General features: G+C 39.6%; 2 protein-coding genes across 5 annotated transcripts in view; one reads left to right on the top strand and one right to left on the bottom strand.

Moving 5' to 3' along the window:
- Positions 1 to 27,272, top strand: part of Ctnna2 (catenin alpha 2) — a 1,132,589-nt gene that overhangs the window by 891,175 nt on the left and 214,142 nt on the right. The gene's annotated exons all lie outside the window — the stretch shown is intronic.
- Positions 25,408 to 26,305, bottom strand: LOC121136821 (serine/arginine-rich splicing factor 3-like). The gene is given in 2 exon segments (XM_040738186.1): positions 25,408 to 25,536; positions 25,539 to 26,305. Coding segments are annotated over 2 exon segments (474 nt in total). The 5' UTR covers positions 25,896 to 26,305; the 3' UTR covers positions 25,408 to 25,419.

Here is a 27,272-nt window from a genome sequence, read left to right as displayed (position 1 = left end):
TGGACTCCCACATTTCAAGTGAAGGCATGTATAAGGTGAGCTTACACAAGGATCTTACACTTAGTCATATTCTGCAAGGTCAACTCTGCCTGACCTGACGTAAGCAGCTGAGAGCTCCTGGTGCTTCTCTAGTTCTTTCATCAGATGCCTGCTCTCTGTGCTTCTGCAAGTGCCTGCACCACAGATGCTGCCACCTTGGAACAGCAGAGTAGAACTAGAGCAGGACAACACATTTTTAAAGTGTGAAAGAACCCAGTTGACCGGAAAAGACAGGAGCCCCTTCCTTAATTTAGCTCTATGACAGTAATTTTAGTCCTTCAGTATTTCTTGACTTTGGATTTTATACTCAACACCCCCCAACTGTTTCTATTTTTTAAATATTAGCTTGCTGCTTTCCCTTAGTTTAGTATATGGCTTTCACAGAAATGAGTGCCATTTTAAAGTACTTTTAAATGGTGTTTTTATTTTCATTATATTCATTCATTGTGTGTGTGTGTATAGTGAACAGTACAGGGTATACATGCAAAGTTGGTGCAAAACTTATGGAGTTGTTAGTCTTCTTCAACCATACAGGTTTTGGGGATTTGAACTCAGTTCCTCAGGCTTGACATCAAGTACGTTTACCTGTTTATCCACTAAGCCATCTTGCCAACCCAGAAATTAATAGATGAATAAAATTTGTCAGAATCAAGTTTGCCACAACCTATCACACAATTAGAAAACCCTTAACGATTACTTAGTGCAAATAAAATTTCAGTAAGATATGAATAGGAAGAAATTCATTGGCTTTTCGTAGTTGTCTTAAGATGGTCACTTGGGAATTTTTTTTTCATTCATAGTATTTGTAACATTTTATAAAAAATAGATGACATTCCCCCAGGATCTTATGATCGAAGGACTTCAGTAGGGCAGATCTGCTGTTTTCTGATCTCTAGTCCACTTATTGGAGGGTGTCTCACTGCACCTGTATACAAGGGATATTGATATTTTCCCCTGATCGCTATTTTCCAAACCCTCTGTGGGTTACCCAAGGACTCCAGGGTGGGCCGACTCAGGATGCACAGAGATGATCAGAGCACACCTGTTGGACCTCATTTCCAAGCAAATTGAATGGAATTTTGCAGAAACGGAATGCAAATTACGGCAACTCGCTACCAAAGTAATGTGCTTGGGGGTGGTGGTAGATGTAAATTGGGGGCAAAATCTGCATTGCAGCAATGAAAATACAAACTAATTTTGAAAATGAGATGCAAAAACCCATCCAGCTGTCTTGAGCCTCCACATTCACTTTTCTTATTGCTTGGTTGCTCAGTCAACTTTCCTAACACTTCTTCTTCCCAGTGCTACCAGCAATGAAAGCTGCTTGCTCTGCTCGTTGGGGAGCTGCAGAGGCTCTGGTCTGGCCTTTCTCCTTTTCCTGGACCCTCCAATCCATTTAGCATGCAGCAGATAGTGAGCTGGTTTCCAAGTATCTCAATCAGATCAAGTGCTTTCCCTGTCTGAGATCATGCAAAATCTGCCAGTTTTTCTCAGGTAAAGACTCACATTTTGGGAAGGGAAGATGGCTCAGTGGGTAAAGTAATTGCCACACAATGGAAGGACCAGAGTTCAAATCTTCGACACCCATATAAATGCTGGGTGTGGCACTGCGTGTGAGAAACCCTAGTGTTGATGAAATGCTGATTCCCAGGGCTTGCTGGACAGATAGCCCAGCTGAAAACAACAAGCTTTAGGTTCTGTGAGAGACCCTGCCTTGAAAAAAAAATTAGTAAGAGCACAATAGAGGGTGATGTCTGGTACTGACCTTTGGCTCCTACAGGTGCATGTACTGACAAGTACGTCTGCACACCAACATGTGTGAAATAAACACACACACACACACACGCATAATGAAGAATCAACATTTTAAATTTTGTGTTTAGTGTGAGAGCCTTGTGAGCTTGTATGTATCATGTACCTGCAAGAGCAGCAAGTGCTTTTACCCAATGAACTATCTTTCCAGCCCCAATGCCCAACATTTTATCAAAATCTATGTGGTTTGCTTGACACACCCTTTCCTCAGACTGCAGAATAACTAGTTTGCTCCCCCCTTTCAAGGTGTCAGCTGCATGATACCCTTGTTTGGTTGAATACCATGTACTTGTTCCCACTGTGTTGCTCCTCTCTGTCTTCCTTTTCTGTCTTTTTCCTCTTCATTTCTAGTTATTGCTCTGCTCTCTGAGTGTGTCCTGGGGTGGGGTCCACTGCTTGCATTTCTCACTTTCCTCATATCACATTTACTTTTGAATTGCACACATACAGCTCAGACAACCATATGATATGACTCCTGCTAGTTTACCAAGTCCCTTAGGGAAAAGACCATGCCTAATTGATTTCTAACAACACTTCAGCACCTAACTGAGGGCCTGCCTGTAACAAGAATTCAATAAATAGATGGTTACCAAAGAAGGAAGAAAATAATAAGTCTAGCTAGCAATATTGCTAGCTTGCTAGCCCCTGAGGCGATGTATCTTAATAGTATGTCTGCAGGATGCTAAGGGTCACCTTAGGGATCAACAGTAAAGAGATACTGTGCCTATTTAATTCTCTGATTTACTACCAAGGAGAATTTCAGTTCTGGGAGGAAGCAATGTAGGGGAACTGCTATCTTCTTTGAGTAGAAAGGACTCACTGTGCTGCCTCTCCGATGCTTAGTATCTGAGTTACTTTCAGGCAGCTACAAAGGTGATGTCCAATGGCCACCATCCTTCTTCCCTGGTTCTCTACCTTACCAATGTACTCATGTTCTTAGACTTGGTGACAGTGTCTGGGAGAGAGGATGGTTGTTCTGTCTGACAAGGACAACATGGAGGCCTTGGGGATGATGAGTTAGACAAGGCCATCTCAGTTCTCCATTCCACGATCTTGTCTTCACACACCTTGTAGACATGCTATAAAGATTTTTTTCTATCAAAAAGATTCACAGCGTGGTAGTAAGAGACATAACTTGGTTTGTAGAACTGCTCATGTGACCGTCAGTTAAGAACAAGGGTGCTTGTATAAATATCCTGAGTAATGGCTCTCCTCAATGATCCCTGTTTTCATAGTGTGATATTCAGTGACAATGTATGAGAAAGTTCCCATAAGCTGAAACTGGTTCATTAGTAGGTAGTGTAACTGTTGACAAACACCCATGATTCTAGTACTTAGGAGAGGGAGGCAGGATGAACAGGCATTTAAGAACAACAACTTTGGCTACCTAGTGAAATTGAGGCCAGTGTAAAGAACAGAAAACATGAGACCACATCTCAAAAGCAAAAACAAAAAAACAAATCCTTCAAACTTGACAACATTTTTTTAACAACACAGGGACAGTACTGAGGTCACAGAGACTGAGTTTCAGCTATGGTCGATGGGAAGACTGTGTTTTTATTTTTATTTATTTTTTAAAAAAACTTTTTATTATATATTTAAATTAGAAACAAGCTTGCTCCCCATGTCAGTCCCAGCCCCCTCTCCCTTCTCTCCATGCCCGCTCTCCCCCCAGCACCCCAGCACCCTGCCCAATGCCCACTCCATTCCCCAGGGAGGGTAAGGCCCTCCATGGAGGACCTCTAGAGCCTGTCATTTCATTCCTGGTTGGGCCCAGGCCTTCTCTCCCCCAAGTGTCCAGATTGAGAAAGCATCCCTCATTGTGGGATGGGCACCCAAAGACTATTTGTGTTCCAGGGATAAATACTGATCTACTACCCAAGGCCCAATAGATTGCCTAGGTCTTCCTCACTGACACCCACATTCAGGGGATCTGGATCAGACCCATGCTGGCCTCTCAGACATCAGTCTGGGGTCTAAGATCTCCCCCTTGTTCAGGTCAGCTGTTTCTCTGGGTTTCACCAGCCCAGCCTTGACCCCTGTGCTCTTCACTCCTCCCTGTCTGTCACTGGCTTCCAGGAGTTCAGTTCAGTGTTTAACTGTGGGTGTCTGCTCTGCTTCGTCTGTCACTGGATGAGGTCCTAGGATGGTATATAAGATAGTTGTCAAAATCATTATCAGGGAGGGGCATTTAAGGTAGTCTTTCCACTATTGCTTGGTTTGCCAGTTGGTAAGACAGTGTTTTTAATTGGAATATTCATAGGTGAGGGTTGGGAAGAAAGAGAAGACAAAGAAGAGAAATACATTCTGGACTACACATTTTATTTGAAAAGATGAGGCAGAGGGTAAATGTATAATACATAATATTGAATTCAGTGGATGTGGTCCAGTATCCAATGCTAGAAATAGGGAATGGTCTCAGGAAGCTTGGAGGCTAAAGAAAGTTTGAGGATTCACAGATGGGTACGATACACAGTCAAGCAAGCCCTTGATAGCAGGGACCCAAGCATGCACCTACACATAACAAGTACACACTCAGACTAGAACTCAGGTCACTGGTGAGAGCACAATGGCCCTCACAGGCTTGCTGACAGTGGCAGAAGGAGAAATCCCTTACCTCTGATCTTAAGACCATGTTTCCACAAAAGGAAACAAATACGACATTTGCTAGGAATAGAGATATAAACAGATTATATCACTGTTTATACTTCCTATGTCAACCAATATTAACTGACTCATGGTCCTCCCACATATCTGGTGTCAACCATATTTTAGCTGACCAGAATTCATATGACAACCATGTTGTCTAAACATTAACTGGTTTTTAATGTGTGCTATAGTGTAAAACAAGATCTATCAAGGGATCATGAATGATGGATGACAGGTTACTAAATCAGTGTGCTTCTCTCATTAGATAACTATTAAGTGGTTGTTGGAAGGAAATAAAATAATAGTGTGTTGGCTAAGTTTATGTCAACTTGATATAAGCTAGAGTTGTTCTGGAAGAGGAAACCTAAATTTGGAAAATGCTTGCATCAGACTGACCTGTACATAAACCTGTGCAGTATTTTCTCAATTGATGATGGATATGGGAGTTCCCAGCTGGTGCCACCCCTTGGCAGGTGGTCTTGGGGTATGTAAGAATGAAGGTTAAATCCAGGCACTGTGGTATGTACCTGTAATCCCAGCATGTGTGATGCAGAGGCAGGTGGATCTCTGTGAGTTCAAGGCCAGCCTGGTCTACAAAGCAAGTTCCTGGACAGTCAGAGCTATTACACAAAGAAACCCTGTCTTAAATAAAAGATGTTGCTGGGTGGTAGTGGTGCATACTTTTAATCCTAGCATTTAGAACCATAGGCAGGCAGATTTCTGAGTTCAAGGTCAGCCTGGTCTACAGAGTGAGTTCCAGGACAGCAAGGGCTACAAAGAGAAACCATTTTTTTTCAAAACAACAGCAACAAAAATAACAAGCAAACAAAAAAGAAGCCAGATTGAGCAAGCTATAGGGAGCAAGCTATGGGAAGAAAGCAACATCCCTTCATGGCTTTGGCTTCAGTTCCTGTCTCCAGGTCCTTTCCCTGAGTCCCTGCCTCGAAATCTCTCAGTGATGAATATGATCTGAGAAATTGTAAGCTGAAATAAACCTCCTTCTCCTTAAGTTGGTTTTGGGCACGGGGTTGCAATAGAAACCTTAACTAAGACAAGTGTATGCCATGGGGACAGTGAAGACAAAGAATGCAGGGTAAGAGCAGCACAGCTGGAGCAAAGGGTGATTAAGTAAAGTAAATTATTCTACTCTTGTGTTTATATAGTAAGAATTTAGGGCCTGGCAAGATGACTCAGTGGGTAAAGATGATTGCTGCCAAGCCTGACAACCAGATTAATCTCCAAGGACCCAGAGATGAAATTTAGAGTTAAAGATGAGCATCAGGATTTTCTTTAGGTATCTAGACCCATCAGATAGTTTTCAACAACGACACTATTAACTATTTTTAAAAAAATCACTCCGACCTCATAGATATTCTAGAGTAGGGAAATCAGAAATGGAGAGAACATGCAGGATGGTATCTCAGTGGTTACAGAGATTAGTACTGTGGCTGGAAAGGCAGCAGAGGAGATGTGTGAAGAATGGGTGAATTTGCATTATATTTCTGAGGTTGAGCTATCTTGTTAGATATGGGATGACTCCAAGTTTTGACAATCTGCGGTATTACAATCACTTGGAAGTTTCCAAAAGCATAGGTTACCCATTCAGACTATTTCTCAACTGGCTATGACTGCAGCTGTTTGATAGTCATAGCTCTGAAAGCCCCACATGTATCTTGGTTTTAAAGAAATACAACAGGGTTCTGTAAATACTAAGGTCTCGAGTCAACTGTGAGCTAAAGAGAAAAACCAAGAAGTGATGAATCAAAAGCTACATGGACAGACTAGATCTGCAAGGTTGTCAGGTACATGTTCAGTATTGATGTGCCCCTTTGCTCAGAGGTGACAGCCCTGATCCAGCCAATATACTAAGCTAGACCTGAGGTATTGAGTTCTCTCACAAAATCAACCGTAGCAAATCCACAAGAACTAAGTGTGTGAGGAAATGTTTTGTTTAGCTCAATCATGTAGTACATGTTATACTTCCAGATATATTTAGGCCAATATTCTTTTTTTCTCCAAAGAGTATCTACTAAATACTACATTGCTTTTTTTCCCAAAAGGACATACACAAAAAAGAATCACATGAAAATTGAAATGTTCATTTTAGACTGTTCTTAAAATTATTGAATTAATATTTAGTCTCTGTCTGTCTCTCTGTCTCTCTGTCTCTGTCTCTGTCTCTGTCTCTGTCTCTCTCTCTCTCTCTCTCTCTCTCTGTACATTCTGTAGCACTCATGTGGAGGTCAGAGGACAACCAGCAGAAGTTAGTTTTCTCTTTCTACTTTGTGGTCCTTGGAGATTAATCTGGTTGTCAGACTTGGTAGCAATCACCTTTACCCACTGAGTCATCTTGCCAGCCCCTAAGTTCTTACTATGTAAACACAAGAGTAGAATAATTTACTTTATTTAATACCTTTGAAAGTTCTGTAATGAGGCATCGGGGAGAAGCTCAGTTGGCAAACTGCTTACCTTATAATATGTGGACCTACGTCCAAGCCTCAGAAGCCATATAAAAAAGCTAGGTGTAGTGGCATGAACTCCCAATACCAGAGCTCTGAAGGCACTAACATCAGGGTCCTTGGGGGTTCACTGCCTCTCCCGCCCATTCTAGACTGCTTGGCAAGTCCCGTGCCAATAAAGAGGCCCTGTCTCAAAATAAAAATAAAAAAGGACAGTGCTGGAAGAAAACACCCAAGGTTGACTTCTGATCACAATACGCATGCACATGTACATGTCTGTGCACAGATTCACATATGTGAATTTGTACATACACAAACATACTAAAGTTACATAACTAGTTCAATGTCACACAGCTAAAAAGAAACAGGCTCCATGTATGAGCCACAATTTTATACTACCCCTGCTTGTGATCTAATGATTTCTTTTATAGCATGTAGTCAAATCCACCATGCCAATTCTTGGTGAAGTCCCTGGTCCCAAAAGTCGTTGTTCAAAAATGTGAGCTCCCGCTATTGGTGCTATTCGACATTTCTCTTAATCATGTCTCAGAGAAGAGCTGCTCACTTATTTCTTGAAGCACTACACATTCTTGCAGGATAATTGCTGATAACTCTAGTACAGTAAATCATGCAGGCTGCTTAGAGGTGATGGTATTGGGCCAAAGATTAAACTCATTCATTAATATCACAAGCTTTTGCTTGCTCAGCCTTTCTGATTCTGATCTGTTTTGGTTGCATGATAGTTTGTAAACAATTGAATCCAAGGATTTCCATGTCAGAATTCTATTTCAACTATTAAGTTAACCATGCTCTTACGTTCTTCTAGAACCAACTTAACTCTTTATAACTTGGCTACAATGTAAACTAGAAGGTATTGATTATTTAAATCAATTAAAAAATACTCCTAGGAGCCGGGCGATGGTGGTGCACGCCTTTAATCCCAGCACTCGGGAGGCAGAGGCAGGCGGATCTCTGTGAGTTTGAGGCCAGGCTGGACCGACAGCCTCCAAAACAAAACAGAGAAACCCTGTCTCGTAAAACCAAAAAAAAATATTCCTAGGAAGAACCAACTCTGAGTTACTGTGATATTTTGGTTTTCTGGCATTTGCACAAAAACTAACTAACTAACCCACCCCAACCAACACCTAAAGTTTTACACCAATAGTTAAGTATGCTTCTGATGACTCACCTAGAAAAGATGAAGCAATTATATTGTCCATATATAAGGAGAAGGGCGAGCCAAGCCACTTTTTACGTCATGCTTTACAATATTAAACAAAATTCATGTACTATCTCTTTAAGATATTTGGAGATATAATTTTTCAGATGAGAAGTTCAAGGAAACTAAAAGTTATCAGACCCGAAGTCACCAGATGGTGGGTGAGTGACAGAGCCAGGCTGCGACATCTTGGGGAACCCTCTTCTGCTTTTCCACATGTACTCTTGACTTCCCAGTATACTGCTCCTTTATTTAATAGTTATACATTCTCCTGATGAGCTTACCCTCTATAGGTAAGCTATAAGCCAGCACAATGGCATTATAATTTTGGTCTATGTTCTGCAAAGTGTACAAAAAGTAAGATATATTAGAAAGATTCCCAGGAAACCAGTGTCTGGCCTTTCATAGTGATGTTGGCAGATCAGACATGAGAAGGTTGTATTCAGTGTCTTTGTTGCAGATAAATGGGAGAAGGTTCTTGACCTTTTCTTGTACTAATAAATAAGTTTACCAATTCATTATCTAGAAGTTAGATGCGTGTACATGTATATAACTTGTATTTTTCTGTTTTCTGCAACTGTTAACATGTACCTAGACATTATTCTGCTAACTTTGAAATCTACCTTGGAGCATAAGCTTCTGAGATTAAGGTCATACCCTTCAAAGAAAAACTGAAAAAGTTGTATCCAATTAAAGCTGATGTGGTTTGTTTAAGAGTAGGAAAATTTTAATTGCCTAGGAAAAAAATTCTTGAATGTTCATGTATTCAATTTTTTCTACAATTGCTTTTATATTAGAAAGTCCTATGGCCAGCCTACAGCCATAGTTTGGAAGACTGGTGCATTGGGGCCCTGTTTTTTTAAAACTAAAAACAACTTTCCAGATTACCCTGACTCCATTAAATTTAGATAAATGTGGAAACTAACTTCATAGAGCCCCCACAGCCAACTTGAGGCTCAGTGGATAAACACTTTCAACTCTTAAAATGCAAAGGATTCCTTAGACCATGTAATAAACTGGATGAACCCACAACTTTAACGTTTTACGCTCAGATTTTGCATAAGACATACAATTTTCATTCAATTACCTTGGTCACTGTGCAATTTAAGAGTTCATATTCTATAACGCAGTAGGAATGTTTCACTATAGTAACATCTCACTGTCTTTTAGCTTTAAGTGAAACTGAAGCTCGGGTTTTGGGACAAACCCATGCTGTCCTGGACCATAAAGGGGTTAACAATATGGAAGCCACCACGCTTTGATATAAGCCATGACTTTAGTTGGTGACTGACAGGTGCAAGTACTTTGAATTCCCTTTGGCCTTGTATATATGTGAGCCAATTAAAAAACAAAACAAAATAGAGGTTGTCCCTTTTCTGCTGTTCCCTTGGGGCAGACAGGACTTTTCCTGTCTCCCTCTGTTCTGATCTCTGTCTCTGTGTCTCTTTACCTCTTTTCTCTTTCCTTCCTCCTACTTCCTCTTTCTAATAGAACTTATCACAAAAACCCCCCATAGGTCAATACTAGACACAAAGAACAGTTCACACATTAAATAATGTTTAATTGTCCGAAATAATTTGTTTAGATGAATTGATATCTCCTTATATGTATGTGTGTATGTCTGTGTGTCTTTCTTTCTGTGTGCTTCCATGTTCTTGCATGCTAAAGAATGCTTATGGAGGTTAGAGAACAATTTTTATCAAATTGGTTTTCTCCTTCCACAACAAGGTTCCTGGAGATCAAACCCAGGTCACCAGGCTTGGCATCAAGGCCTTTACCAGGTGAGCCATCTTGATAGCTCTGTGCTTTCTTTTTCTGAAGGGTCATTAGGATATATTTGTGAATGGACATAGTGCCAGTGAGTGGCAACTGTTATGGCATTTCAGATTCTAACAAGGTTCTTTGTCACTCAAAGCCACTTTAGTGTGTGAGAGTATGTGGAGGGATGTTAGACACTCATAACATTTTTTAAAATCTAAAAACAGCTCCCCCATCATATACAAAATATAATAAAAATGTCTTTAGGGAAGAATGATGTTTAATTGACTATTTAATATATAAGTAGAAGCAAAACTGTTCCCTAGGTTCCCCTTCCAACCACACTGCTGCCCTTGCCTGCTTCTGTTTAGACATTCTGGAAGTGCTGTAGGGTGTGAATGCCACACACTCTAGAAGCCTGGGACTTGCATCAATATTTTCATAAAACGTCATTTGTCTTCAAAATACACTTAGTTACTTACACAGGCTAATAAGTTGTTCTTTTCATGCTAGAACAATAGGAGTCTCATGACTTAATCACTTCCAAATGTTTTCTTGCAGAATTGAAAGAATGAATATGTCTTTCCCAATGTGTAGATTGTCCTGTTGATAATTTCCTCATAGAGTTTATGTGTTTGTGTTGGTGAGGGGTATGGAGGAAGAATCAGACAGATTCATCATCTCCCCACACAACATAGCTTTTTATAGTTTTAAAAAGGACAAAAGGAGCCAGGCAGTGGTGATTCACACCTTTAATTCCAGCACTTGGGAGACAGAGTCAGGCAGATCTCAGTGAGTTCAAGGCCAACCTTGTCTACAAAGTGAGTTCCAGGATAGCCAAAGAAACCCTGTCTTGAAAAACTATAAAAAAAAGACAAAAGGAGAACAAACAGAATTCATTGGCTTTTATATTTATTCCTTTAAGACAGCCAAAAGCGTATAAAAGACATTTAATAGCATGTGTAGACATACAAGGCATTGAAACTTTTAAATATATTAAATATCTATTTGAAGGGTTTCTTGTAGATGGAAGAACACAAGGAAACACAACAGAAGCAGACAGAGTCTGGGAAGTCAGTTAGAGGGGTAAATGGATGCCAGGGCAGTGACACATCAGGAGTTTAAGTCATGAGTCAGAGCACTGCATTGTAGAGCTCTTGGCAACCACATTTGCAGCCCTCTTAGCTTGAGTCAGACGATTCTTTTCCCATATGTCTCCAATATGGTTACTAAGTCTCACCTTCTTTTCACTCCCTACCATGGCAGTGAGAATCTCACCCCTTGCCTCAGCTCTGGCACTGTTGGCATGCCTTCTCCAAGAGCATGAATTGCCTTTATTTCTTGTCTTCCCTTCTTCCATTGGAGCATCAGTTTTTTTTCCTCTCTCAATTATGAACTTCATTGGCATAAGGGCTCTTCACCTTCCACAGTGGGCCGTGAAGACAGGAAAGGTCCTTGGGTCTTTTTCTCAGATAGATGTGAAGTGAACAATGCCCTCTTGTGTGGACAAATGTCTATCAGGTGTACAGGTGTAGTGGACAGCACTAGATTGGATGTAAATTGCAAGTTTCTCTCTCCTTCTCTCTCTCTCTCCCTCTCCCCCCCCTTTCTCTCTCTCTCAAGCACTATGCACCGTATACTTGAAGGCACGTACTTGAAAGGAGTTGACTTTTGAGACACTTGGTTGTAGGGATCAAAACAGCCTCTTTAGCTGAGTGTTGTTTGGTGTTAGGTAAAATCATGGACTATTTTTGGTTTACAAAACTACTTATCCGGAGGTAACTCTGCAACTCTGCTGTCATTAACATCCTCCACATCTTCAGCCTCAGTGCAGAAACTGTCATGACATTCTACTAGAAATATGCAGTACCTTTCCTTGAGAAGCATCCCAAGTGCATTTCTCTCCACAAGTGACAGGCTTCTCTGTGGAATGTCTGTGATTTTCACAGTTGCAAGGAAGGGGAAATGGGTCAGTCAATAAAAGAAATGTCTCCAGTTAACAGCATTCCTCTGAGCCTTATCTCCTACCAGTTGCTGAGATAGAAGTTTCCTTCCTATAGCACTGCCTGGAGACCTCCTGAAAAATAGTATTAATAGGAATATTCATTAATAATGACAATACAATATGGGCACAAGATGTTGTTTAGCAGTGAAAGATAGATGCATGCTGCCCAACTAGTAAACCAGCCTTCCTTAAGATGAGGACAGACTGCAAAGGGAGGAGAACATGAACGTGGGGTGGGGGGCTGGTTCTTTGTTGCTTTTCTCTTGCTTGAGAAGGTGACCCAGTGTTTGAAGGTTAGTGTGCTAGAACAGGATAAGAGAAACATGCTTTATCCAGGTCATGAAGATGAAGAATACAGAAAGCACAAGTCATTGCTTGCTACTCAAAATGTGGTCCCTGGACATCAGTATCAGTCTTACTTTGGAGCTTACTATAAATCCAGAATCTCAGGCCCCACACCTCACTTCAGTGTACATTTTCATTGGGCTCCTAGATAATCATAAACATAAAAGAGTGACATAAGGGAATTTTCTAGAATGTATTCCAGGGGATGTTATATCTGGGATTACAGGAACAAATTTGGAATTTGTCTAATTGTACCACATTGGAAAGACTCCCCCTCCTTCCTCTTTACCCATACTGTTAATGCACATGAACACTGAGAAATATATTTTGGAATGTTCCAGAATATGCTGGGACAGGTCATGGGAGCAAGAGCTTCAATTTGGTGTGTTTTAATTAAAAATTGGGTTACAGCAAAATGCTGATAATATGAAAGTAATGTTTGAGGTTATTATTTTTACCCAATGTTGCTATTTTCTTGTGTAAATGTATGTATAAGCACACAAATAGTACATATAGTAGTCAGCTGTTAAATACCATTAGCTTTCAAATTGCCCTGTGAAAGGTGACTCAAAAATTTATAATTAGTATTTAGTCAGTCTTATTTGCCAAGTATGTTTATTAGTTACAATTATCTTACTAACAGAGTATTAATGAGGAATTATCTAAATAAGGTTGTCATGTTTATGGTGGACTCTCTTGAGTGTTAATTGATGTAGGAAGAACCAGCTCATTGTGGGTGGAATCTCTCTTTAGTGTCGCGAATCAAAACTTTCTGAAAGCAATCTAGAAACTAGAAGTTCAAGCTCAAGGTGTGAGCAGGATTGGTTTCTCCTGTGACATATTATGGTTTGCACATAGCACCAGCTCGTGTGTCCTCATGCTGTCTTTATTCTCAACTTGTACATCCCCAAAGTCTCCTTTTGTATAGATTTTTTTTCTTGTGTTGTTGAGGACCTGCTAAAGTAACCTTAACTTTTGTGTCTTCCATTTGTGAACTTCTGGGTTTATCTAGGAGTGCCTTATGAAGGGTTATTCACTCAAGCAAAGGTAAGTTACCACAGTGACTACATTTGTAGAGGAGTAGATTATCTCTCCTCCAGAAACTGTTAAAGCCTATAGCTTCTCAGGGAGGAGTGGGGTCTCATGAACCCCTCCTTCATGCATGTCCACCACACTTTTTTTTATCCTTCCATTTCAAGATGTATTATTTGTAATCAGAGTGACCCCCTGGGTCCTGGAGAGATTGCTCCAAGTTATGAATACATACTTCTCTTGTAGAGGAAATGGATTTTGTTTCTATAACCCATGCAGGACAGATCACAACTGCCTGTAACTCCAGCTTCAGGGAATCTGACATGTTCTTCCGGCCTCTGCATGTATGTGCACTCATACACACATTCCCCTACCCCACATACGTATATTAAAAACAAAAATAAAATAAGAATGACCATTTGAAAAATGTTCTCTTGGCAGATGAAAGCCCATATTTGCCAAAAGTAGCCAGGTGAGGTAAAGTGTGAACCCCTCACTGACCAGTGGTGACTGACAGTTCCTTCCCTGTGAAATGTTATTGCTCTACTTGCGTCATTGTCATCCAATTCTGTCCCTTGTCATTACTGCTGAGAACACGTATTTTTAAATGCTTTTTATCTTTTGTATCATAAAATATTCACTGAAAATTGTATGAGTTTATACAATACAGTATGAGTGGGCAGAGAGAACAGTAATGATACTGAATATATCATGTAATTATGGGCTAGGTACTCCCAAGTCTAAAATAATTTCTTGACTACTTAGGGCCCTTTGCCAGCTGCATCTATTTCAGCCAGGATATCTTGTTAAAGGCTGTGATTTACTTTGTCCACAAAGACAGGAAAAATTCATCATCAATTTATTTTTCACTTTCATTTCTGCATTTTAATGTTAAGATACTTGCAGAAAAGTTGGCTTATGAATAAATGAAACCTTGTATGCAGGTCTGTGTACTTGAAAATACTATGCAGTGTTTTTATGGCATCTCTATACATTATGTTTGCATACATTGTCATTCACACATACTCAATCTTTGGAACAGAATGGTTTCCCCAAGAAACACATGACTGCCGGCTGTTAACCAACATGGGTCTGGAATACCCACTTCGGAGTTCAACCAGATCAACTGAGCATCTACCAGGCATCACTGTTTTGTACCATGTAGTATTGTTTTGAACTTGAGCTGTCACTATGCATAACTGAATAAGAACAGAACTCCTTAGCCTCAGGAAGCTTAATTCTAACTCTCCTTGTAGATTGAGATACAATTGATACTTCTTTCCAACTTTAGAAGACATTCAACAATATGTTAAATATATAAGTAACTTTATAGTATGTGAGAATTGTTACAGGAATGAAAAAGTGAAGTAGTGTTACAGCTTTAATAAATGTGGTCGGAGAGGTTGCAGTGACAGAGAACCTCTGGAACAAAGTCAGTAAAGAAGTGATATTGGCATTTATTCATTATATCTTCTTGTCAGTGGTTACAGGATCATTATAGAAAAGCCTATAAATATAATGATAATTCTTATACAAAGCCTCAATCATCATTAGAAAGAATAAAGGTCACTGCTTACAAATACCCCCACTATATGTAGGTGACAGGAAAGCAAACATGGCCCTGTCTGCATTAACTTTTAACACTTGCAGTTTGGGACAACACAGGTTTTCCCTGATGATCCACTGACTGAATGACTGGAGAACTATATTCTAGTACTTGTAGTAAATCCTACCTAGTAGCTGGAAAGAGAAAGAACCAGAAGTCTTGAGATACAGATAAGAGCTGGTATATTTGTACAATTTTGATGTTCGTATCTAGGATGAGAATTTTGAGAAAATAGGAGACATTACTTTATACTATTCGATGAAGTGCTCCTTTTGCTACCTGGACTGGATATCTGATTTCTTTTGCAAAGTTTCTCATTCTTCTTGAAGAAGAGCAGGACCAATTTGTGCAAAGATTTTAAGTAGAGGCATAACATTTAAGGTCAACACAGATGATATGTATTTAGATTTGTTGACAGCACACTATTGAGTGTGATATGCATTAATGATGATGCGCTTTTTCTCAGGTCATGTTGGGTTGAAAAAATAGTATTTTATCTTACAAAGATGAATCTAAACAAATTGCTATTTTTCTCTATATACAATACTTTTTTCATCACCATAACTTCTTTTATAACTCAATATTTTAAGATTTATGACTTATAAGAAGGAACCAGGGTGTAGAAATGTCTACTAAATACTGTGTATCAGGCAGGCAATAGATTTTGTGAAGAAATGGAAATAGAACTCAGTAAGCCAGATGAATGTTCAGAGTTACACAAGAAGTAAGTTGTGCCTAAGAATCAGGTGAGATGGAAAAATCAAGCAGCCTTCCAATGTCTGACAGGGAGTAAAAGGTGCAGTTTTAGTCAGTATCATTAAGAAGGAAAGGATGCCCATGTAAGCTCTTTCACTGGATCAGAAGCTGTTGGCAGGAACTTACACAAGTCATTGGACACAATTGCTTACCTCATTTTTGACATTTCTGGGAAAAACTAGGTACCTATATTTAAGGTTTGGATTTAGGAAAACTCTAAAAATGTGTATTTTCTAAAGAAAAAAGAATTTTAAAGGAATAATAGTTTATATTAAAAGTTGTTACTCAAAATTCAATAGACTTTATTCTTTTTAGCACTAAGGCTAATCCCTATAGTATAATGGAGCCACAAGGGAGGGCATACAGCTATGTTCTGCTGTTTAGTTTTAACTGTCAGCTGTTCACAACTTAGAATCACCAGAGAAAGGGAAATAGAGTCTCAAATAAGTGACTGAATAGATAAGATTTGTTTGTGAGCGTGTTCCACATCTCAGGGAATTTTCCTGATTATTATTTGATGTGGGAAGGTCCACCTGAATGTGCCTGGCACCATTTCATGGATTGAATCATGAGGATCAAAAGAGCAGGAAGATTGCTTGGTACTAATCAGTGAACAAACAGGTGGCATGGGTTGCATCCATTCCTCTTTGTTCTTTATTGGTGAACATGATATGACCACTGTATCAAGTACACACCTGGCTTCTCTGGAGTGATATAATTTCAGGTTACCTTGTAATCCAAATAAACTCTTTTTCTTTCCTTCCTCATGTTTTTTCCCCAAGGTTTTTGTCACAGCAATAGAAATGAAGCTAGAAGGCATGGGAACACAATGATTCCATGTCCTTCCAGCCTCTTGACTGTCCATCCTGAGACTCTGCTATCACCATTCTGAGATTAGATGACTCTTCTGAATTTTAGCATGGCTAATGGCCTGTGGACTTTGCAACTCTGTGACTAGAAAACTCTACTCAAGGTAGAGTTGGAAATAAAAACCTGTCTCCTTAGAAAGGAGACATATGGGCCAGCATTACTTTCTGTGCAATGCTGTTGATATGCCTGAATTCCATTTAAAAGCTATCTCTTGTTAAAAAGCCTTTTCACCATGTTCTGCTTAAAGTTTCTGTTCTGCAATATATGATTAATCACAATAATGACTTTCCATAGTTTTTTGAGGAACAAATAAAGAATATCATTATCTTAGGGTCTTATTGCTGTGAAGAGACACCATAACCATGGCAGCTCTTGTAAGGAAAACATTTAATTAGGGATGGCTTACAGTTCAGAGGTTTAATCCATTATTGTCATGATGGGAAGCTGTAACATGAAAAATAAAAGACCCAGAGACTGATACTGGGGTTCAAACTTCGAGCTGAATTTCAGAAAAGCAAATCAGCCTGTCACTAGTTCTCAACTCTAACCCAGGCTGAAAGGGCTGATCCACAAATGAGGTGTTCACCAAGTCTCAAACTGCTGACTCTTCTTAGCATGTCTGGAAAATGAATCTTTACTGAGACCTTGCTTCTGTCTTACATACCTCTTTAGTGCTGGGATTAAAGGTGTGAGCTATAATTCTCTTTTAGAGTAATTCAATCTTGTGTAGATGTGGGTGGCCTTGAACTATGAGAGATCCCTCTATTTCTTAATCCCTAGGCCTAGCATTAAAGGTGTTTACCACCACCTCCTAGCTTCTGGTTGCTGGGATTAAAGGTATGTATCACTATTGTCTGATGCCTATGGCTTGAGGCTGACTTTGGTTTTCTGAATCACCAGGCAAGCTTTAATAAATCATAAGTAAGATATTACTACAGGAAGCATGGTGGCATGCAGGCAAGCATGGTATTAGAGAGGGAGCTAAGAGAAGAAAGTATCACACTTGTTGTTCCTACTTCATACATACTTCAACAAGGCCATATCACCTAATAGTGCACTATGGATCTATGGGAACTGTTTTTATTCAAATCACCACAATAATTTAAATTGTCGGACCATTTTTTTGGCACATAGAAATGGTTTTATAAACTTAGTCATCATCATTTTTATTTTTACATATTTGTATGTTCTTATGGTGGTTGTTATTCTAGAACACATAGCTTAAGATTGCATTTCTCTTAATTATTTCTCTAGCCAGAGAAGGAGCCAGAGTCATCAAAAATGCTTTTGTTGATTAATGGCAGAAGGAACACTCATCCTGTAAGCAGGCTTGAGGAGATGGTGAATTATCTCTCTCCTGTGACTGTTTGCCTGAAGATCTCAGAAGACTAACTTCAGAGATATTAGTGACCTGGAGAAGTTTAGACCTTTTTGTTAGAAGACCAAAAAATGACTAAACACCTCATTTTTCCCCTATGAAACATGTAAATAAGTGGATCTTCCTAAGCTCCATCCTTGTACTTCGTTGTTTAGCAACCCTTCTCTCCAGATTTCAACTTTTCTAGTTATTTTCTGTTATGTCTCCACTTTGGGAAGAGAACAATGATGTGGTCAGTGAGCATCAATTTGCCCACATCTCTCAGCTCCCAATTAATCAGTGTGTACTTCTTGGAGGTAGACCAGATGGCTGGGTAAGTAGCTTGGTTGTGGTTTGTTTTATTGCCAGCCATCTAGAGTATACACAGAGCCTCTCCAGGACAGCAGGACTGTAGTTTAAGTGCTAAATACTCCCGGCCAGCCAAAGCTTAGTTAGCAAGTGCTCTTATCTTTTACCCTCTTGAAACACTCTAATCCTCAGTCCAAGAATAACCCCAGCTCCATCTTGCTTTTGCTTTTGAACATCTGCCTTATTTTGATTTCTAAGATGCTTTTTTCCTTTAAAGTGTGCTCAAATGGAAGATGGCAATTCAGACCAAGAGTCCATTATCTGTTTTCTCTTTCTCTATATTGCAAAGAGATCCTAATACCTTCCTTTTCTCTGGAAGAGTGGAGAAGAATTTAATGATTGTCAGTCATTAGACACATCATCCTGCCAAACATAGGTGTAAGTGGCTTCAGAGGAAGTCATTACTGTCTTTTCCCCCTACTATTTAATTAGTTTTCATGTATCCCAGAACAGAGAATAGACTACCTGTAGCTGTGACTGGAATCAAGAGATCTGCATCTTTTTCCCCAGACACTCTTAATTTGCATCCAGGTTATATGCAGGTACTGGGAGACTGAAGTCTTGTATCTTAATTTGAGATCTCTTTTTGGGATGTGATACAGATGTCCAGAATTAAAAGCCCTACAGTGTTAATATCCAACTGAAACACAGATGGCCTCGGAGTGGGGGAAAAATTCCACTTAACCACTTACTTGTTCCTTTGGCCTCCAACTCACAGAGATTCACTTGCCTATGCTTCCAAGTTCTGGCGTTAAGGTTTGTGCCACCACTTCCGATTATATTGCCTGCTTTTATAAGATCACAAAGTAATAGAGGCTGACAAGCCATCTTCACCCTAGTTTGGTTATGATGCTTTGGAATGGAGAACAAGATATAATATTTTAGCCCATAATATGATTAAATCAAACTGACAAAGTAAGCAAATTAATTTTTCAGGTTTCCATTCATTACTTTTTTCTTATGAATCAATCAACAATATTTATCAAGCTTAGACTGTGAGGCCAATATCAAAACATAAACAATATACATAATATAGGACTATTGCTTTTACTGTTTACTGTTTACTTGAGGTGACAAAATGTGGTCCAATAGAGATGGCACTTGACTGAAAATCAGGAACCCTGAGTACTTGCTACAATTGCTTGAGTGATAATTTCTTGGAGTTTAACTTTTGAAGCTGTAAAAATTGAGAACCTCATTAACATACTTTAGCACCTCTGAAAAATGCCACACCTACCATCAGTTTTCTCATCTGTAAATAAAGAATTAATAAGAGTACCTAATTTAATTGGTGGCTGAGACCTTAGCTAGAATTATATTAAAGGCACATTAAGTGTATTTTGCTAGTTGATATTTCATGTTTGTATTTGAAAGTCCTTGGATAGGAAAGCACCTAAAGATGCCTGCCATGTGTTATGTTCTTCGGATGTGATATCATTTGGTTTTCTTTTTCTTTTTTTTGGTGTGTGTATGCGTGTATTTTAGGGGTGTGCTTGGGTGCCTGTCAATGTGTGTATGCATTCATGTGAAAGCCAATAGTATTAGTCAATATCTCATTATTTACTACTTTTCTCAGTCACACTCCATATTACTTTTTGAGACAGGGTCTATACCTGAACCTGAAGATCATCAATTCAGATAGGTTTGCTGATCAGTGATTCCCAGAGCTCCTCTTTTTCTCAGTCTCCTCAGTGCTAGAATTATATCTCAAGCAGGTGAATTCTAGGATTTCAAATTCAGATGCTGCTGCTTGTATGGAAATCACTAAATGAACTCAAGCTGTTATTAAAAATAGTAAAAAGATATAACAGTTTGAGTTCATTTAGTATTTCCAATATATGCATGATATTAGGCCATTCACTTGAGCATCTTCCTAAGGGTCACACTCTTAAAGAAAACTAACCCCCACCCACACAGTAGCCATTATTAACTAACAATAGATGCCCAACAAGGAGTTAGGGTTCATAAGCCCTTTCCCCCTCTCTACTGAGCTTTAGTTTGGCTTGATTTTGTACAGGCCATGGGGCTTTAAGAGTATGTTTAGAAGACAACATTTTCCTCAATCCTCTGGATTTCACAATCATTTGCTGATAAAGAAACAATGCAATGCTTCCCTATTGGCCAACAGTGTTTTATTCATCAACATATACACAGAAGGACTTCCCCCACTAATTTCCTCCCCTCTTCTGTGATGTTTCCCTATCCTTCTAGGGGGGTGATTATATATATTCTCCCATTGGTGATTGCGGTCTCACTGACACGTATTTTCTATACTTTGATGAACTGTGTGTTCATCATTAACTAACTGGCCACTGCACAAAATACATCTCTGATGAGGCTGCAAGCTGACGTAATTTGAGTCTGTATACTCCATACTCTTCCCTCTAGAAATTTTAAGTGTTTGATGTCTAATATTGAAGTTATTTGTTCATTTGGAATTGATTATTGTCTCTAGTGAGAGAGAATGGACAAGTTTTAATCCTTTACACAAAAATATATCTATCTTTCATACACTGTGCATTTTGACATTTTTGTCAAAACCTGGTGGTTGTAGGTGCATGGATTTATTTCTGGGTCCTTGGTTCTGTTTCACTGACGAATGTACCTTGTTTCATCTTAGTTCCATTCTACTTTACTATTATGGATCGGTAGTGTAGCTTGAAATTATAGGTGTTAATACATCTAGTAGTTTTTTAATTGTTCAGGATTGCCTTGGCTATCCAGTCTTTTGGGTTTGCACATGAAATTTAATAGTTTTCAATTTCTACAAAAATCACATTGTAATTTTGAGAGAATGTGTAGTTTTCTTTTGACAGGATGGCCATTTTCTCAATATCAGTCTTACTAATTCATGTGCATGCAACATCTTATCTTCTGGTGTCATTTCTGATTGCTTTAAGTTTTTCATTATGGAGATAGTTCACTTCCTTAGTTCAGTTGCTTTGGCTGGTTTGTTTGTTTGTTTTCTGTTGTTTGTTTTGAGGCTATTTATGAATAGAATTGTTTCCCTAATTACTTTCTCAGCTTGCCACTTTGCTGAAAGTGTTTACCAGTTTGAGGAGTTTCTGGAGGAGTGTTTGTTGTTTCTCTGGTTATATCATCTTAAAATAAGACTATATTGACTTCTTTTAATTTTTATTCCATTCATTTACTTCTCTGGGCCAATTCCTCTAGTTTGAACCTGAAGCACCACATTGAATAGGAATGGTGAATGTGGATACCATTGCCTTGTTCCTGTTCTTAATGGGAGTACATGAATTTTTCTTCATTTCACATGATGGTGACTATCAGTTTGTTACATACAGTCTTTACTGTGTTAAGCCATGTCCCATCTATACCCAATCTGTCCAGGGATTTTATTATCATGAAAGAATGTTGAATTTTTGTCAAGCATCAGTTTTATATCAAGAATTTTATTACATCAATTGAAATGATGCTGTGATTTTCATTCTGCAGTCTACCTATATTTACAGACAGATTTTAAGAATATTAGTTCATGATGAAACAGTAGAATCCATTTGTATGAGAACAATAACAAAGGATTGTCTTTACTTCTAAATAATAGGACAGTAATGATAATGACAATATAATAAAATATTACTATAGATAATACATAATAATATAATAAATATATTAAAATATATAATAAAAGTAAATATAAGCAAAGTTGGCTCTACCAAACTGGACTATACTAAAAAAAGGTAAGCATCAGTGCTGTATTCCTCTTTGTTCTTAACTCAGGTGTTCAGTATTAGCACTGTGGACATTCCATTCCAGAGAATTCTGTGTTGTAGGGACTATCCTATATTGTCATGATTTAATCCCTAATGTGATTGTATTTGGAGATAGAACCTGCGCTTCCTAGTATTTTTCAGGCCTTCGCACATGTTGTTAAGGGATTCTCTAGATGAGGCTAATTGACATGTAAAGACTTCCATAACTGTGGGTGACACCAATGCATAGACTAGAGTTCTAGGTTTAATAAACCTTCTTGAATGCAGAATACAGTGTGATTGATGCCTCATGATTTTGCCACCATGATTTTGTGCCGTAGTAAACAGTACCCTCAAGTTTGAGCCAAAACTTTTCTTTCCTTAAGTTGCTTTTGTCATATCCACAAGAAAGTAATTAATACAGAGTCCTTGGGTTCCAAAAGTTTAGATGGAATTAACCAGATTGGAGTCTTCATGATGAGATTAACTCCATAATAAGGGACACTAGAGAACTCTCATTGTCTCTCTTACGTGAGAATATGTCAAGAATATTGATACAGAAGCCAGAATAACCCAACCATGCTGACACCCTGGTCTTGAACTTTCAAACACCAGAGCTGTGGTAAAATACATATATATTGCTACTAACGCTATCCAGACATTACTATCTTATGCTGGCACCCTGGACAGACTAGAACAAATGGTTAATAGCATTTCTGGCCTCTATTAATCAGATATGAGGAGCATCTCATGGTTATGACAACAACAAAAAATGCATGTGGACATTGCTCAATTTCCCCTGGGAGTAAAATTGCCCTGTTTGAGAATCATGGCTCTATCTTTATCCTGATGTTGTTAGGTGAGAATCTAAGGGTGGTAGAAGTTAACTTCATTAACTCCAAGTTTAATCCTGTTGATTGATACATAGATTTACCTGCAAAAAGCTTCTCAAATTTTAGAGCATGAAGAAGTGTACCTAGGAAGAGAAGGTAAAAATAGAGATGCTTCAATCTCTGCTCACAGAAATCTTGGTATAGTAGCTATGGCTTAGAAGGTGAGACTGATTAGTAGCTTTTACCTCATAAATCTCAGTTATCCCCCTTTAGAAGGAAAAAATAACCCTATTGGTGTAGTCATGGTCAACACTGACCTTGTTGGCATAAGGAAAAATGTCACTTTTGGGAACTGGAAATTGTGGCTTTAAGCATTTGCTTTGAAGTTCTTTGGGGTTATATAGGAAGCTTCTTAATAATGTATACTCTGCTGTCAGATGCCCCAGTTGCAAAGTGTGGCATTACCACTTGCAGCATATGCAGTACATGGAGAATCATTAACCCTCTCTGCTCCTGGGCTTCCTCCCCTGTCATGTGGAGAATGGTATTAGCACCCACCTCAAAACTGGCATTACGTGCTGATTGGCTGCATGACAAGTCTCTTGCAATTATTTCTAAATAAAGACCTCAGTAAATGTTTAGGGATAGTGAGAAAGGTTAATGAAGAATAAAAAGTGAGGAGTGTTGCCATGAAAGCATTGCAAGGATGTTTTTGACCTTTTCCGGCAGCTTGGTACACTTAGCACAGGTTTCTTCTGATGCTTAGGAGTCACCTGGGGATTTGCACAATAGACTTCCCAAGACTCCTAACAAAAAGAGCAATTTATCTTGTCTCATGTGAGGTGTGGGAGTCAGTCATGTGAGAATAGTGATCTGGAATTATCCACGGATTAGTTTACAAGCCCAAAGGTGGTCTCTCACATGAAATGTTGGAGTGAAGTTGGGAATGGGGAGTTTGTGGAGATGAAGTTCTGTAAAAGGATGCACAAAAGTCTGCCCACCCTTCCAAGAAGAGGATGGTGGGAAAAACACACCTTTTCATCTTTAGATTTTTAAATTTAATTTAAGTTATAAATAAGTTTGCTTCACATGTCAATCCCAGCTCCCTCTCTCTCCCCTCCTCTCCTGCCCCTATTCAACCCTCCCCCAATCACCACTCCAGTCTCCAAGAAGGGTGAGGCCCTTCATGGGGGACCTGAAAGTGTGTCATATGATCTGGGGCAGGGCATAGGCCCTCTCCCATGTGTCCAGGCAGAGACAGCATCCCTCCACGTGGAATGGCCTCCCAAAGTCCATCTGGATGGCAGGGCTAAATGCTGATCTATTGCCTGAGGCCCCAAAGAATGCTGAGGCCTCCTTACTAACGCCCATGTCCAGGGGGCCTGGATCAGTCCCATGCTGGCCTCTCAGCAATCAATCTGGTTTCTATGAGCTCCCTCTTGTTCAGGTCAGCTGTTTCTGTGGGTTTCACCCACCAAGTCTTAACCCCTTTGCTCATCACTCCTCCCTCTTTGCAACTGGGTTCCCAGAGTTCAGTTCAGTGTTTAGGTGTGGGTGTTTGCCTCTGCTTCCTTCAGCAACTGGATGAAGGCTCTAGGATGGCATACAAAGAAGTCATCAATCATGTTATTAGGGAAGGCCATTTAAGGTAGCTGCTCCACTATTGGTTAGATTGTCATCCTTGTAGGCCCCTGGACATCTCACTAGTGCCAGATCTCTCTTCAAACCTGTAATGGCTCCTTCTATTAAGGTCTTTCATCCTTCTCTCTTCTATTCTTCCCCCAACTCAACTTTCCAGTTCCCCTATGTCCTTCTCTTCCCTCCTCTTCACCCCCTCTCTTTCTTCCAGCTTCCTCATCCCTCCCAGCTGTGTTCTCAGTCCCCTCAGAACATTCTGTCCTGTTCTCCTTCTCTGGGTTACCATGCATATCTCTCTTAGGGTCCTCCCTGTTTCCCAGACTCTCTGGCTGTGGGATTGTAGGCTGGCACTCCCCTGTTTCATGCCTAAAATCCATATATGAGTTTTTTAAACAACAATTTGTAACCAAAACTTTATCCCAAGGATTCTCACAAACATATTACAAGTGACAGCATGAAAAAGAAATCTTGCACAGTGACTCAAAGGTTCAGATCTACAATGTACCCTTACACTGATAGGACACTGGTAACTTAGTCTTCCATTTCCAAATAAAGAATGTTACAGCCTTTTGTCCATACATAACAATCAGTGAGGAACCTCTGAAAGCCTTCAATGTACAGTTCCCACGCTTTACCTGTTAGCTGGTGTTCACTAACAGCTTTTAAAGACTGCCTATCATTTTACCCACAGCTCCGCACCATATCTCAGCTTCTAGACAAACTAGAGCTTTTCTCCATTCCTACTGGTGGTTTTTCATTAGGACATCACACTTTAACTGGGCAGGATCTAGGTTTATTTCAGTCTATGAAGAACTAAAGTTCAAAGCAAATTGGAACAGCTAAAACATCTTAAAAATGCACCAAGATTATGAAGTCTCAAAGAAAGCTTGAATTTCCTGTACACACTCCTGTCAAATGAAGTTATTGTCTGTACACCACTTCTTTAGCAGATTGGTCTTCTACTTCCTTTTGTTTGACCAGGATCTGCTACAAGCCTTAGAGAAGGATGGAGATCGCTTGTGGTTTCTCTCACGAGACAGAGACCTTTCTCTTCCCCTATCTCTAGAAAGTTAGAAAGTAACCTGCTCCAGCTTCGAGAGACACTTCTAGGACTCCCCCTTCGGTAATCATCTTGAGGGCGTCGACCCCAAGAGGGAGGTGGGCCACGATTGCGACTTTTTTTTTCACCATTCAACAGTTCCACTCTCACACGGCAGCCACATAGTTTTCTTTCATCCAGCTCTAGGACAACATCAGCGCCATCTCGGAGATCTTCAAATTCAAGAAAAGCAAAGCCGGGAGGGTTCTGAGCAACCCACACACTTGGAAGTGGTCTATAATAGCCAAAAGCCCGTTTTAGTTCAGTCTTGTTCCCATTGTTTCCAAGATTAGCTACATGAACCTTACAATCTAATGGACAGGAATCACGATGCATTTCGAGATCCTGGCTTCAAACATGGAAGCTCAAATGCCAACACTCCGACAGGCCCATCCACGCACTTCGGGGTCTGCTCTGGCAGATGCTCTCGGTTCCCTGGAGTCCACGAAATAGCCTCATCTTTAGAATTTTGAAGCAAGAACAGACAAATGTGAATGTGTCAATAGTTTATTCTGCTGCATACTCGTGAAAAAGTGTATAAATTAAACAGAACTCTACAGAACCCACATGACTGAATGTCATTCTAGACAAAGTTAAATTTCAGGAAAAGGCATAGCTTGGTTCACTAACAACTTTCCTGGAAGTCCCAGGCCCTTATAAGATTCAGTCATGGATTCCTGTCGGTCCTTTCAGCTCTTCTGTGAGGATTTTAGGCCATAGAAAGGAGTTTCTCTTACTTAGGAAAGTCACCATTTCTCTTAGCAGCCTGGATTTGTCAGGTAAAGGAGAGGATATATTTTAGGATGGTGGTAAGCAAGAAGGGTGAATTCAGTCTGTTTTCTGTCATTCCCAGCCACATCCTGAAAGTCTTCAAATAGTCCCAGCAACTTAACTGCGCCTGTTTCTGAGGAGCGTTCAGCAACACTGAGAAGCCCACAGGCTTTGCTTTAGTGCCTTGATTTCACATCGCCTGTGTGTTTCTGAGGTCTGACTGGTCATTAATATCTCCCAGGGGTCGGCAAAGATGCAGAGGCTGCACCCACTCTAATTCACCTGGTGTGGTGAGTTAGATCCAAGTATCAAAGGTTCAGAGTTCCCACAAGTGATGTGAATTTGCTTACAGGACTAAGAACCTAGTTGAACTATTTTGCATAAACCTCTTTGCTTCATAGCATTGTTTTTAGTCCTGCCTATCTTAAGACTAATTTATAAAACAAGTCATATCCTTACTATGCAGAAAGCTGACATAACAGTGTATTCTAGGAGCATACTGTATCATATTTAGGATGTTACCACAAAATCTTTCCTTTACCATCCAACCTTTTCATCTTTTTCATTTTGTCTCTGGTGTATATATGGTGTGTGTGTGTGTGTGTGTGTGTGTGTGTGTGTGTGTGTGTGTGTAGGCCAGAAGTTTGTTGGGTGACTTCATCCATCAAACTCCACTTTGTTTACTTGATCATTGTTATTCTTAAAATTTATTTATTTTTGAGACAGAGTCTCACTATGTGTCCTCAACTGGCCTCAAACTCACAGAGATCCACCTTCCTCTGTTTTCTGAGTTTTGGGATCAAAGTTGTGCGCCCCCAAATCAAGCTGTCCTACTTTAGTTTTTGAGATGACATTGCTGATTGAGCCTGGAGCTCACTAAATTGGTTAAACTGGTTGTTCAGTGACCTTTGGGTCCTCCTGTCTCCCTTTCTTAACAGTTTG

The sequence above is a fragment of the Mesocricetus auratus genome, unplaced genomic scaffold (assembly GCF_017639785.1).
Source record: "Mesocricetus auratus isolate SY011 unplaced genomic scaffold, BCM_Maur_2.0 Super-Scaffold_100676, whole genome shotgun sequence".
Classification (NCBI taxonomy): Eukaryota; Metazoa; Chordata; class Mammalia; order Rodentia; family Cricetidae; genus Mesocricetus; species Mesocricetus auratus.
The sequence above is the reverse complement of the archived record's forward strand: the minus strand, read 5'-3'. Positions and strand labels throughout refer to the sequence as shown.